General features: G+C 38.0%; 1 protein-coding gene across 1 annotated transcript in view; it reads right to left on the bottom strand.

Annotated features, from left to right (window-relative positions):
* Nucleotides 1-12,009, bottom strand: part of GABPA (GA binding protein transcription factor, alpha subunit 60kDa) — a 23,383-nt gene extending 11,374 nt beyond the window's left edge. The window contains exons 1-4 of the mRNA XM_010023874.1: nucleotides 11,930-12,009; nucleotides 10,177-10,321; nucleotides 8,600-8,684; nucleotides 5,013-5,258 (exon numbers count right to left, since the gene is read on the bottom strand). Coding sequence (XP_010022176.1) covers nucleotides 5,013-5,258; nucleotides 8,600-8,684; nucleotides 10,177-10,321; nucleotides 11,930-12,006 — 553 coding nt within the window. The 5' untranslated portion in view covers nucleotides 12,007-12,009. The remainder of the gene's footprint in view (nucleotides 1-5,012; nucleotides 5,259-8,599; nucleotides 8,685-10,176; nucleotides 10,322-11,929) is intronic.
* Nucleotides 12,010-13,933: the final 1,924 nt, after the last annotated feature.

The raw sequence follows: 13,933 nt of genomic DNA, 5'->3' as shown, positions 1-13,933 counted from the left end.
CCTTGTTGGTCATCACAAGGGGAGCTGCCAATAGGACTGGCCCAGCTCAATCAGAACTTTTACGTACTGTAGAGGGAGACAAAGTCCCTGTGGTGCACATAAAGAATTTGTTGGGAAAGACAGTCTGGGTTATTCCTGCTTCAGGTAAAGGCAAACCCACTCGTGGCGTTGCGTTTGCTCAGGGAGCCTGACATCATGGACTGAATGAATTCAGTAAACTTTATAGGGATGGTCCATGGACTAAGGAATGATATCCCTCTCTTTGTGTGTATATATACACACACACACATACATATCTATAGATGAGACAAAAAGTGATGGTATATTGAAAAATATAGGACCTGAGCATGATGAGCCTGACATCATGGACTGAATGAATTCAGTAAACTTTATAGGGATGGTCCATGGACTAAGGAATGATATCCCTCTCTTTGTGTGTATATATACACACACACACATACATATCTATAGATGAGACAAAAAGTGATGGTATATTGAAAAATATAGGACCTGAGCATGATGTGAATGTTATGGAATAAGGGGTGGATACTGTCCTGGGTTCGGCTACAGCAGTCATTTTTTCTTCTTAATAGCTGGTGCAGTGCTGTGGTTTTGACTTTCAGCCTAGGAACAACTCTGATAACATCGATGTTTTTAGTTGTTGCCAAGTAATGTTTACTCTAATCAAGTACTTTCTCAGTCTCATGCTCTACTAGGGAGGAGGGGAAGCCGGGAGGAAGCAGAGACAGGACACCTGACCCAAACTGGCCAAAGGGGTATTCCACACCACAGCACATCATGCCCAGTATATAAACTGGGCAGAGTTACCTGGAAGGCCCAGATCACTGCTCAGGTCGGGGTGGATATCAGTCAGCGGGTGGTGAGCAACTGTATTGTGTATCACCTGTGTTTATTGTTTTTTTTTTTTCCTTTTCTCCTTTTAGTTTTATATTCTCTTCCCTTGTTATTTCCCTCATCATTATTATTATTGGTGGTAGCAGTAGTGGTTTGTATTATACCTTAGTTACCGGAATGCTCTTACCTCAACCTGTGGGAATTACATTCTTTTGATTCTCCTCCCCATCCGTCTGGGAGGTGGGGGAGGAAGAAGTGGGGGAGTGAGCGAGCGGCTGCCTGGTTCTGGGCTTAAACCATGACACATAGTTAGCATGACCAAATCTGACTGGATGGAAAGGTGACTCCTCTTAAAATGCCGATGCAGTGCTGTGGCTTAGTGAGATGTGAAGGGCAAAAAAGGGATTTTCTTTAGCAAAAGCTTTTATATTGGAACTATGCCTGATATTTCACAAACACATAAAATAATTAATTTTCTTTTTCCATAGATCTTTACTTTCAAAGAAGAGTAGTCTCTCTCACACAAGGATGCTCTTTCTCAAATATGTTGATCAGCACGTGTTTATGAAGAAATATTATCCTAAACCAGTTCCTAAGCTATTAAAAATCACCATTGTACTGGGTTTGGCTGGGATGGAATTAATTTTCTTCATAGAAGCCAGTACAGTGCTTTGCTGTGGTTTAGGCTGGTGACCAAACTAGAGCTGAAAATACACTGAGATGTTTTAGCTGCTGATGAGCAGTACTTGCAGAGAGACAAAGTGTGACTGACTAAAGCCCCAATGTGAATAAACACCTACAATGAAAGAAGGGTCACAGGAGATGAGCAAGGGTAAAGTCCCCATTCAGGTCAGAGAACAGTGGAAAGAAGCTGACTTTATCTCAACAAAAAGGAGATTGAAGGGTGGCCTTTGTTTTAGATAAACAGCTATCAACAGCTGAGTGGATCAGCTGCTGGTGTTAATGTCTCCCTAAGTCAGACAGAGAGTGATTACCTGGCTCAGCCCAACATAGAAGTACATAAACTAGACAATTATCAAAAGAGACTTGAAGAGAGCAACAGACTTGAGCTGGTTTCAACCCATGTATTCCTTCCGAGTGACTAGGGACACACAACATCATGATGGTGACTGCACTATAGAGATAAAAATGGGAATCACATTGGTATTGTGACTGAACAGTATATTGCAGTTGTATTTTTCTAAGTGTAATTTACCTTTGTATTGTGTTTTAGTATAATTTATATCACTCTCATGAGTCAGAAGTCCCATATAACATCAACCTTTTCTGAGTAAATTTGGTACTAAGCATTACACCCTCCACAACATGCACAGCATTTAAATGCTGGTGTCAAACACAGTACAGACTGTGTACAAACACCTCACACAGCAGAGGAATATACAGAAATGGTAATAAATAATCAACTCAAGATGTGTTCAATACATGATTTGTTGACTCAAGACATTTTAACATGAAAAGTCTGTTGTTTCAAGCAGAATTAGTATGAACAACCTTGAAAGAAGATGGGTAAGTCCAAACATCATCAGAACTTCAGTAATGTTGTATGCAATATATTAAGACATGAGTATGAACTGGAAATGGAAACTAAAGTAGGGATATTTACTTTAACTGTCTCAAGGGCAAAAACAGAAGCAGAACAATTATGTATTTTTAGATTATGAGACCCCAAACAGATGCCACTTGACAAGTTTTTATGTTAAGAATTAAAGTAAGCAAAGTTTTCTCAGTTTATAAATATTACCTAGGAGCTACAAATTCCATTTTGCTTAATAAAAGACAGTAACATCGCATCATTTTTCACTGTTGCTACCTAAGCCCATGCAATGGGAAAAGCCACAGCAAAAAGGTTTTGGTCTTCAAAACCTTATCAGCAGTGAATTTTCATCAGAAAGCTGCTAATTTGTTCTTATTGACATAATCTGCAAGGTAAGGTGAATCATTACTTTCTCTAAGCAGTTCCATGGTTTCCAAGCTTTCTGCTGTTTCTTTTTCTGGCTTTATTTCTCATACAAATTAGTATTTTCCTTCTTAGGGACCTTTGCAGTGGTACCAAATTTTGGGATTCTATTAGCAGAAATAGCTTTAACAGCTAAAAATTTATTATCTTTAGTAAAACTCACCAAAACATAACACAAAGAAGCACAATATTTTCAAGACCTGCTAAATGCTAATTTTCTATTTGCAGCAAAATAGAGAAACCTGTGAGAATGTAAGGATGAAGACACGGAACCCCTGCCCTTGTGGATGATGATTATTTACTGGCTGAACTTGACTTTAATATCAACATAACCTGTCTTTTGGGAAGATTCAAGGAATAGTTTCAGAGAACTTCACAGAACCAAGCCTCAAAACTCTTTGAAGGAAACTAGCCTCTTTTTCTATGTTTTAAGATATGTATTTACAAATGTAGGCGAGAGGGAAGGCTTTTTGAGAGGACTATATAAGAACCTTAAGAACATTCAATCATGGAATCAACTATGTTGGAAAAGACATTTAAGATCGAGTCCAACCTCTACCCCATTAACTGCCAAGCCCAACATTAAACCGTGTCACTAAGGGCCTCATCTACACCGTTTCTGAACACTTCCAGGGACGGTGATTCCACCACTGTCCTAGGCAGCCTCTTCCAATGCCTGAGTACCCTTCTCAGTGAAGAAAGTTTTCCTAATATCCAATCTAAACTTCCCCCAGTGCAGCTTGAGGCCATTTCGTCTTGTAATATTCTTTATTCTCAGAAACTTTTGACAGTACCATAATGTAAAACACAGAGGTGCCTTATTTCAGCTCAAGTCCCTGTAGCGTCAAGTCAGATAACATTCAAAGTTTTATTCTGGGAAGGCAGTTTAGCACATTTTTCTGGTATCAAGAGAACACTGTTATTCACAGAGATCTCTGCCATCATGAACTAGTATGACTTGCCTGGAAAATCTGTACTCCCATGACACAGAAGACATTAAACTTTCAAAATCATGGTTGTGGCTTATAGAATTTTTTTAAAGCTGCAACATTACTGAAGTTTATTAACAACATTACTCAACATAACAACATGGGTTTAAGTAATGTTCTTGTTATATTAATGAGAGAGGACAACGAAAGGTATCAGTCTGTTCCTGGCAACACTTCACCTTCCTCCCACCCCCTCCCCCCAAAACATTCTGCATCAAACCCCTGATTATCCACAGACAGAGCATGATGAAAACTATTTTGGAAGTGCTTGCTGACAACAACAACCAACAGGCACGAAAAAGCCATTGCTTTAGTTATCAAAAAATACATTTAAGAAACTGGCAATCTACACATCCTTCGAAAACATGTGACTTCACTGGAATTCTTAAACACTTCCAAATATCCCACTTGCTAGATACATTCCAGTTTTGCAGGTCTGCTTAGATACCAGAGCTTCTTGTGGTGAACATGCCTTGACAGTACATTTCTGCATGTCACAACAAGCAACTCAGCTGGATAATTTCCTGAATGTGATGCAGGTCTAAAACCCACAGTTTCAGTTCAATCCTGAACAGGCAATCGGAGATGCTTTTTCTAAGCTAACATTAAATCAGCAGCCTGCTGTGTAAAAACATTAATTCCAAAGAGACGATAATCTACCAGAATACTTACGTTCAGTTCTGAAACACCTTTTTCCAGTATGTAGAAGTATGGCTTTTCATGCACTGTCTGATTTAACACCATACTCTGCACTCTACAATCTATGAACAACTTGTTTCGGTATCTTTAAAGGCAAACCCCACCAAGTACTGAGTCTACTTCAAATTCAGACACATAAGAAAAAGAGCTTTATCACTAACATACACAATTTTAAGGAAGCAAGGAAGAAGAAGACTGCTTTCTAAAAACTGCAATGACAAGAATGTTATAAAGCATAAAGCACTATTGTAATACAAATATCACAAGCATTGATTCCACCTCTCTTTAGTCTTCTCTTATGCAATCATTTGATACGTACCTACCCATACCATAAGAAGCCTCTGAGGTATTGGAGCATTTTAATTATATAACCAAAAATAATTATAATTTACGAAAATAAAACCAAACCAAAGCAAAAACCCAAACAATCCCTCAAATGAACAAAAGAACCCAGCCCCCATCTGAACACACACACAGTCATATATTATTACCGTAGGGTATTCCAAGGCGCTCCTGCTCCTTGCGGTAGCCTTCCAACGCTGCAGCCCATCGTGTCACTTGCTCAGAGGTTTCATCTGAAATTGTTGTAATATGTTTTGTTCCATCCAAGGTTATCACTTGAGCTTCCTCAACAAGGTGAGCTTCAGCCTCTGCATGATGAGCATCTGGATCAATCACCACCTCCACAGTCTCCACAGGCTTCACAATTTCAAGGATGTTTAATTTGGGCTCTAACCCTAGGTATAGAAAGAACAAACACAAAACTTAAAGACAGCAAAGCAAATATGATTAAAAAGTTGTTTTAAAGCTTTCTGATTAACAGGTGTTAGCATACTTCAGAAAGAAGCATGACAGAAAAGCATTATCAATTTTCTACAAGTGTCCTAAATTAGAATATTACAGTATATACTTCAGTAAAGTGAATATAAAGTTGCCCCTCTTTCCTCCCCCAGTATTACAGCTTCCTGATCTGTTTAGGTGATACATTTCACATATCTTGAACAGAATGTTCAGCATGTGGCATAAAGAACAAGTATTTTGGTCTGTAAGAAATATATTGAACCGAAGAGTGGGGGTAGGAAAGCAAACCCAAAAAAACTCAGAACAAGCATCCACCTCTCTTCCCCAGCCAAAAGGCATTTCTTTCTGCACTTACAGTAATTTCCCTGACATCTCTGGAATCTACACACAGGAGTTAATATTTCTTTTAGTACTCTGCAAGAGGCAATGTGTTCAACAGCAAGTTAAAAGAAAACTAAAAAATTTTTCATGTTTTAAGTTTCATCAGCTATTTGGTGTTTTGGTTTTATGTCTGTCATTTAAGATACTAGACCAATGTCTGTATCTATTCTGCAGCAATAAGGAACACATGCACTAATACTACTAATGCTTTGCATCACTGCCTTCTCTGTCATCTGCTGAGAAGGTATTTTGTTCAACTGGTGCCTCACCAGATTTCTGACACTGCAGAGAAGATTGTTACTGTTGTTATAATATCCTTAACAGAAAAAAAATTCTTTCAATTTTGGTGACATAAAATTTCCAGTACAGTAACAACAAATGCACTTCTTTAAGATTTTCATCAAACATATTTGCATATTAAAGAAAGGTCTGTAAAATTCCATTTTATTGTAACTTGGAAAAGCTTGGCTAGAGTCAGGCAGTTCAAACTAGGATTCACAGAACATCACATGGTCAGAATACGCTTCGGAAAATGTTAATTCTACAGGTGTGCTTTGCATGTGTGTAACAGACAGAACCTGAGCTCAACACAAACAGCTGCTAGATACTTTCATTCATGTGAACAATCTGCATGGCAGGTTAACTGGACTACCTGTCATATACTTCATAAACGACAAGATATAGAAAGCAAAACTACATTGTTCATCTCTGTAATACAGATCTTCACTCCTGTTGCTCAAACCAGTGACTGTCAAGAGATCTCTGCTTTCATTCTAGCCTTTTCAATGTAGTATCCCCATCTCCCACAGTTCATCTAAAGAAAGTGTGGCAAGTACTTTCATTCAACCTCACCTCTACTGTGTGGATTAAGGAGGTTGAAAAAGTGAGTATGTCATCAAATTTCAGGTGACAGACTGCCAGTCACATCTTCCATCTCTTAAGTTTTCCACAAAAAAACATTTCAACCCGTGCTATACACCCAGCACTGGAACTTACAACCTGAAAAGTTTATCTTTCCCTGCTTTTATTTTCTTATGATAAAACAAAACAAATCAACCAACCAAACAAACAAAAAACAAACAAAAAAAACCCCACCCAACAACCAACCAAACAAAACCCCCACAAAAATAAAAAAGGGCAACTAAAGAACTAAAGACGGAAAAACCACCTATCAGCCTTAACAGCTTAAGGAAGGCAAAAAGTTAACCTGATATTATCTATAGTCAGACAGGCAGGAGAAAGCCTTGATCAGATATAACTTGTGTCTGGATTAAAAACCAAAACCCCAAACAATAACAAAACCAAACAAAAATAAAAGATAAAAAAGCTTTTTTTTTTTCAAATCCTTTGACATACAGTGCAAAGCAGTTACTCAGATCTCCACAGACCTGCAAGAGGCTTAGATCAGAGCAGTCCAAAACAGAGCTGCACAAGGAATTGCTGTTCTCACAATGGCAGGATATCCATATACATCTCCATTTGTCAAAACAGAAGAAAGGATTTAAGGCAAGGTGGAGTTAGAGAACAGCCTTTCTAGTAAAAAGAATAAATTGGGCTGATATTTTAGCTGCTGTAACTTATATTAAGATATCTTTGCATGAAATGCTATAAAAGAACTACAATGGACTATACTTCAGCTGGTGTTTACTCCTTTGAATTTACAGATTGCCAATCAAAATTTGATAACAGTTGCTTAAGTGTCAAGTGTCATGGCCTGAGTAACAACACAGAAGATCAATTTGAAGTTATACACAAGTATTTAATACTTAGGTGTTTCTTTCTTTTAAGGGGATGAGGATGAAAGCAGCTCCTGTGCTATATGGTCATGCACCTCAGTTTTACATTAAAGAAATAAAAAAAACCAAACCAAACCTCAGGAAGGAAATGGAAGAGAATAGTGAAGATATTTATCACCTGCATCCTTTTGAAACTAGAAGGCTGAGCATCATATGCTACAAATTACTGGGCACGAATTAAGAACAGATACTCTAGTTCCCTGAAGGGTATTTCTACTCTGTATTTAAAACTAAAGGGTAGTCCAATCCCCATTACACATGGGAAATTGAGGATTCAACCTAGCACTAGGCAACTGACACTTAGCATTAAATGCAAATCAGTTTTACTTAATACTGTTAGTACAAAACAGAAAGGCTTCCTTCTAATGACACTGAAGCCACAAGAAAACAGAATGTGCTCCCCAAATTTTGCTAATCTACTTTGATGACCTAACTGAAAACAGCGATTAAAATACAACCTACTTCTGTAGGAACTTGTTGCTGTTTGTTTGACAATATGGCGACAAACATCTGTAGCTGTTCCCAGGGCACAACATGAATGTTGTCTTCAATGAGTGGTGGCGCAATGGTTTACTCTTGACTTCTTATCCAAAGAAAACAGATAATAGATAGAGATCCCAGCATTCCAGACAGATTTTGACTGAACTACATATACTCCCATAATCTAATTGTTCACAAAGCACACAAGCTCACCTCGCAAAGATTAAGCTGTCACCTACCTAGAAAAAAATCTTTTGTCTGCTTAGATACTTGTTCTGGTATGAGTAACTACTGATCGTTAATGAAAGCCTCATATTGTAACTGTCACTATTTGACCCAGGCTTGTTAGGGTTTGGGGGGCAGGGGCTGTTGGGTTTTTTAACTTAGAAATTGATATAATGTTACTATAAAAAACATTTCAAATAGCATCAGTCTATGACATTTATTTTAATTACTACTACTTATAACCACAGAACACAATGAAAGAGACTTTCTGAAGCTATGTGAGCATTCAGTGATTTTCTCAATTTTACAGCTACGAAGAGTAGGGCATTAGGTTTACTCACAAGCATTCCTACAGTATTAATTTGTCTGTACAACAGACAAACAGAACTGCTTACCTTGCCTAGATATTACTTGCACGCTGAGTTGCACTGTTCCATCTGTTTTTACTCCTTGATCAAAAAGACTTCGATCTGGATCCAGCTTGATAAAAGCAAAATAAACATTACAAATACGTATTAGTTTCACAGTTACAAGGAACTTATTCGCCTTTAAACTTCAGAAACACCTAGTGCCTGCAGCAAATTTTCTGAAGGAGCATGTAGATATTTTTAGCACTACGTAGACAGAGTAAATGACAAAGAATTTGACTGGAATTTGAAACTTGGCACTCTGTTCTGTTCAAGGTAGTTTCACTTACAGGGACATCTAACCTAAAAAAAGGCAGTGCAATACCTGGAAGTACCTTCACTTTACGAAAAGTATCCACAATTCCCCCACTGTCAGTTTTTAACACTTTTATAAATATTCTTGTCTTTAAAGCAGTATTCTCCCTGTTGTTTCTGGAGAAGCCACAAATGTCTGATTATAACTACAAATAGAATGTGCAGGTACACATGATGCAAAACAGTTATACTGTCTAACATGTGGTGATGCCTGTAAAAATACGAAGGAATTTCTTGAGTAATGTTCTGCTATCTATGCACCTGAATAGTATAAAAGCCTTCTTGCCTTATGCAGATTCAGAACAAGATTAGACCTGCAGAAGTTCAGGCAGCAACAAATTATGTGGATGCCCTGGGTTCAGTTGTAACAGTTATTTTTCTCCTTCTTAGTAGGTGGTGCAGAGCTGTGTTTCTGACTTCAGCCTGAGACCAACTCTGATACTGATGTATTTAGTTGTTGCTAAGATATGTTTACTCCCATCAAGGACTTCTCTGTCTCATGCTCTGCCAATGAGAAGGGGAAGCCAGGAGGAAGCAGAGACAGGACACCTGACCCAAACTGGCTAAAGGGGTATTCCATACCACAGCACATCATGCCCAGTATATAAACTGGGGGGAGTTACCCGAAAGGCCCAGATCACTGCTCAGATCGGTGGGTATTGGTCAGTGGGTGCTGAGCAATCGTATTGTACATCACTTGTGTTTATTGTTTTCTTTTCCTTTTCCCCTTTTAGTTTTATATTCTCTCCCCTTGTATTTTCCCTGATCATTATTATTACTGGTGGTAGCAGTAGTAGTTTTGCATTATATGTTAGTTACTGGACTGTTCATATCACAACCCGTAGATTTACATTCTTTTGATTCTCCTCCTCATTCCTCCGGGAGCGGAGGGGAGGAAGAAGCGGGGCAGTGACTGAGCAGCTGCACGGTTCCGAGTTACCACCTGGACAGTGGGCTACCTCAAGAAAAGACAATACTGTTATTGCCCTCATTCTTCTTTTACCTGCAAGGTGGTAATTTTTTCCTTTCTTACCCCCACACCAGCAACCCCAGACGTATTTTGATTTTATTCACACTGAATCAGTATGTACCTATTAAACGGCCTGATGATAATGAACCTAACATAAGCTCCTAATTGTAATTAATATACTAAATAAAGCATGAATTCCGTGAACAATGGAAGGAAGGGACAAAGTATGCAAAATGCTTCTCCACTAAAAGGTTAAGTCTTTCATAGCCTTTCAGTTTACCTGGATATCTTGCAGGCAAATTTCATGTGTATCCAAGGAACACTGCAGTCTGGGTTCCAGCAACTTCCTAAGATTTCCAACTGGTTCATTGATGTCAATAGCTTGACTCACAAATTCTGCTGTGGTATAGGTTTGCTCAACGATGCTTAAATACCAAATTAATACAACAAATAATTACTTTCATGTTCATACAGTGGTATAGGAAAGCTTTATAGAAGTTAGATATGAACTACACAAAAGGTAATACTGGCTCTGAAATCTTAATACCATGCAGAAAAACTCTTAGCTTAAGTAGAAAGTGAATTACTAAGTTTGGTCCCATTGATTTTACAGTTGTGCAACTTTTCTTTTACACTGCTGCCATTAAAATTTAGGTTAAATACTGAGATTATTTTCAGATCACTACTTTCAAGAGATTGTCACAACGAGTATACTATACATTAATAACTTGCATGTAAACTAATTCTATTTGCTTTGCCTATACCACACTTAAAAGACATTCAAAACAAACACAGAAACTTAAAAGACAGGTAAAAAAAGAAGGAGAAAACATCCGCTCTCATACAGAGTAATTGTCTATGTCTTTTCACCAGTCAGCACAAGGATAAACTTAATGCATACAAGAGCATCCAGAAATAACAACAGCAACAGGGAGCCCTGAATGAAACATTACTCGTGCCATGGCTGTCCTGCACTAAAATAATGACAGCATTGGCATAGGCAATCAGAAACATCAATCTTACATGACTCATGTCTTAACAACAACCTTAGACATGTTGTAGGTCTCTTCACATTTACATGAAGGAAATCAGAAAGTATACACAAATAGTCAGTTTATAAGTAGTAAAAATTTACAAGGAGCTCAGAGTAAGAAGAAACTAGTATGTGGTATCAAATCAGTTTTCCAAACCAGGTTCTTAAGGAGCAGGCCACCTACCAGCCTCAGCTATTTCTATCCAACACATTAACTGCCTCTCTGTGCTTTCAAAAACAGTTGTAAAAATTAGGAGGAGAGCATTAGGAAGGAAAAAACCCCAACCAACAGGTTGAGGTAATTAAGTCAAAGGATATCTGACTTTTGAATCTACTGTTTTAAGGGCCCTAACAACAATACAGTCAACAGATACAGAACATAATTTCTGCTCTGTTAAAAACAAATGACCCTGTGTAACAGTAAAGCAATGGACTGAGAGGTTTATCTCAATTACAGAATGATACGCTGAAGCTGGAAGGTTTGCAGCATGTACATGTACACATATTCCTACAGACATGAAAGTACGGGAACAGAACTACCAAGAATGTAGCAAGACATAAACAAAACAGTTTGGGATTTAAGCAATTAAGACTGAAGATCATGATAGCACTCTACTAGTTTCCTACAGTGGCTACAGCTCCACTTCAAAAAAACGACCACTGGGTAAGAAACGGAATAACTGAAGTGTGCACAAGCAAAAATAAGAACTCTCTTTCCAGCAAGAAAGTTGAAGAACCAGAAACAATCAATGGCAGGGTTACAGAGATCATACTGAGACAGACACTTCTGCCACTTTAAAGTTATTTCTTTCGCCTAGCTAGAAAACACTTGTAGATATTTCATAACCACGGCCATCTCTGAAGCATTACACAATACCCAATAATACATCTGCATAATCAAACTTAGTGTGTGCAGCCACAAATCTGAAACCAATTAAAGAAAACAAATAAATGAGTCAATTGCAGCCTCAGGACCCCAAAAAGCAAAGACAGTACCTACCTTTCTTCAGTGCATTCCTGTTTCTCAGTTCCATCAATTTCTATTTCTATCAACTCCTCTGCCTCTCTCTTAGTCATGGCTAAAATATCTTAAGAACAGAGCTGTGAACAGAAAATAATTTTTTTGGTAAGTCACACACCAACAAAACTAGATGATGGGTTGTGTCCCATCGAACATTTTTTAAACTAAATACTAAAAATAAATATGCAGTGTCAATGAGAACGTTCTCATTGACACTGCAGATTTTCATGCCCTGTAGAATACTGGAGTCTGTTGGAACATAATGGGGAAAGAAACAACTAAAGCATTTGGTCTGTAAAGACATAGTTTGTATATTATTGTTTCACTAACCATCCCATACATCCTAAGTATAAAATACATATGATAAATAATTCAGCCAAATTATATTAGAAGTTCACAATAAATAACACCACCATCTCTCAGAAAAGGAGTAGGAAGTAGGAAAACAGAGGAAAATTTAAAAAAAAAAAAAAAACAAAATAAAACACCACAGTAGAAAAAGCAAAACATGTTACTATTTAAATACCACAAAAGATTAGCAAGATTTCCATCCTGGAATCATTCCTTCCCAGGGATTACTCTATGCCAAATCCAACTGTTCATAAGAGTATTTATCAAAGACAAGTTAATAAAGGAACTTGAAAACTTCTCAAAAGGAACAGTAACCAACTACGTTATACCATTGTTACACAAAAGGTTTAAAGAAATCGAAACCACTCATTATCTCCTTCAAAAACTATTATGTAAAATCATTTTCAAAGAAATCAAGTGCTGTATGTGATATCAAGCTATAAGAAGCTACCAGGGCTAGACAGGAAGTAAACAGCACCTCATTAATAACTTAGCATTAGAAGCAGAACCTGAATCTGTTCCACTCACAGACCTGACTCTGTGAAAATCCCCTAGCTGCTGGGTAGGGCCCACCAAACTGGCATGTGGTGTTCACTGAACAGGGCCCTGGGAGTCCAATTCCCAGACCACTTATTGTTAAATCATCGTCATGATAAATGGGAAGAATGAAACACCACTTCTAAAGAATGCAGACAAGCTTAATTAAACATCTGAAAGAACTAACACCTGCATGGCTACAAGTGATCTGGTTGACTGTTAAAAAGATTTGAGCAAAGTCGGTTGATGAAAATTCCCAAAGAATCTAACTGGTATCATAGAAAAGGGGGGGGGGAGGGGGGGGGGGGAATTCATTCCTGTATTAGCAATCAAATTAAAACCCCCAAACAACATGACTTATCATTTTTCTTGTGATGGAGTTTACCAGTAAGTTCACAAAAGGTGTTAGGCTAGGATTTCTGTTCCTTCATGTATTCATAAGTTATTTATTGAGAAAACTGTGCAGACCTGCAGAAATATCATCTGCAGGTCTCATCTTTTTGAATCTTTTAATGATGTCTGTCAGAAAATATTCAATATTGGTAAATGCAAAGCAATGCACAGTGAGTAAATATTATAACAGCATAGTAACTGTATTGAATTAGGTAAGACATTATGAAGTCCCTATGGACTGGACTCCAAATTGGCAGCTGGACTAATAACTGTTCCCTCACTCTTCAAAGGCAGCTTGTAGCTGCATGTCACAGGCTCTACTACATCTCTGGTTACCTTGTGGAGGCAGGAGAGGGGAGCACAGGCACAGGCAGCAGTTACAGAAAGAGGGAGAAAGACGTTTCCATTGAGCACAGACGCAAGAAAGGGATATGTCGGGTGGAATCAGCTTAACCATTATAAAAACATGTGAAGACGTTAATAGTTCAGAGAAACCTAATGGGGAAAACTACTCAGTCCTTCTCATGCTAGAACAGAGAGACTCCTGATGATATAAACATTTCACACAAACGCTAGTGAAATTTGTTGCTACAGGATGATGCAGAGATTGAAAGTGTACATAGGTTCAAATGGGACTAAGCTTCCTGAGCCTTCCCTGAATGCTACTAAGAGACAACCGAATTCAAACAGCCTGGCTTGCTA

This window comes from Nestor notabilis, unplaced genomic scaffold (assembly GCF_000696875.1).
Source record: "Nestor notabilis isolate BGI_N333 unplaced genomic scaffold, ASM69687v1 scaffold1081, whole genome shotgun sequence".
NCBI lineage: Eukaryota > Metazoa > Chordata > Aves > Psittaciformes > Psittacidae > Nestor > Nestor notabilis.
The sequence above is the reverse complement of the archived record's forward strand: the minus strand, read 5'-3'. Positions and strand labels throughout refer to the sequence as shown.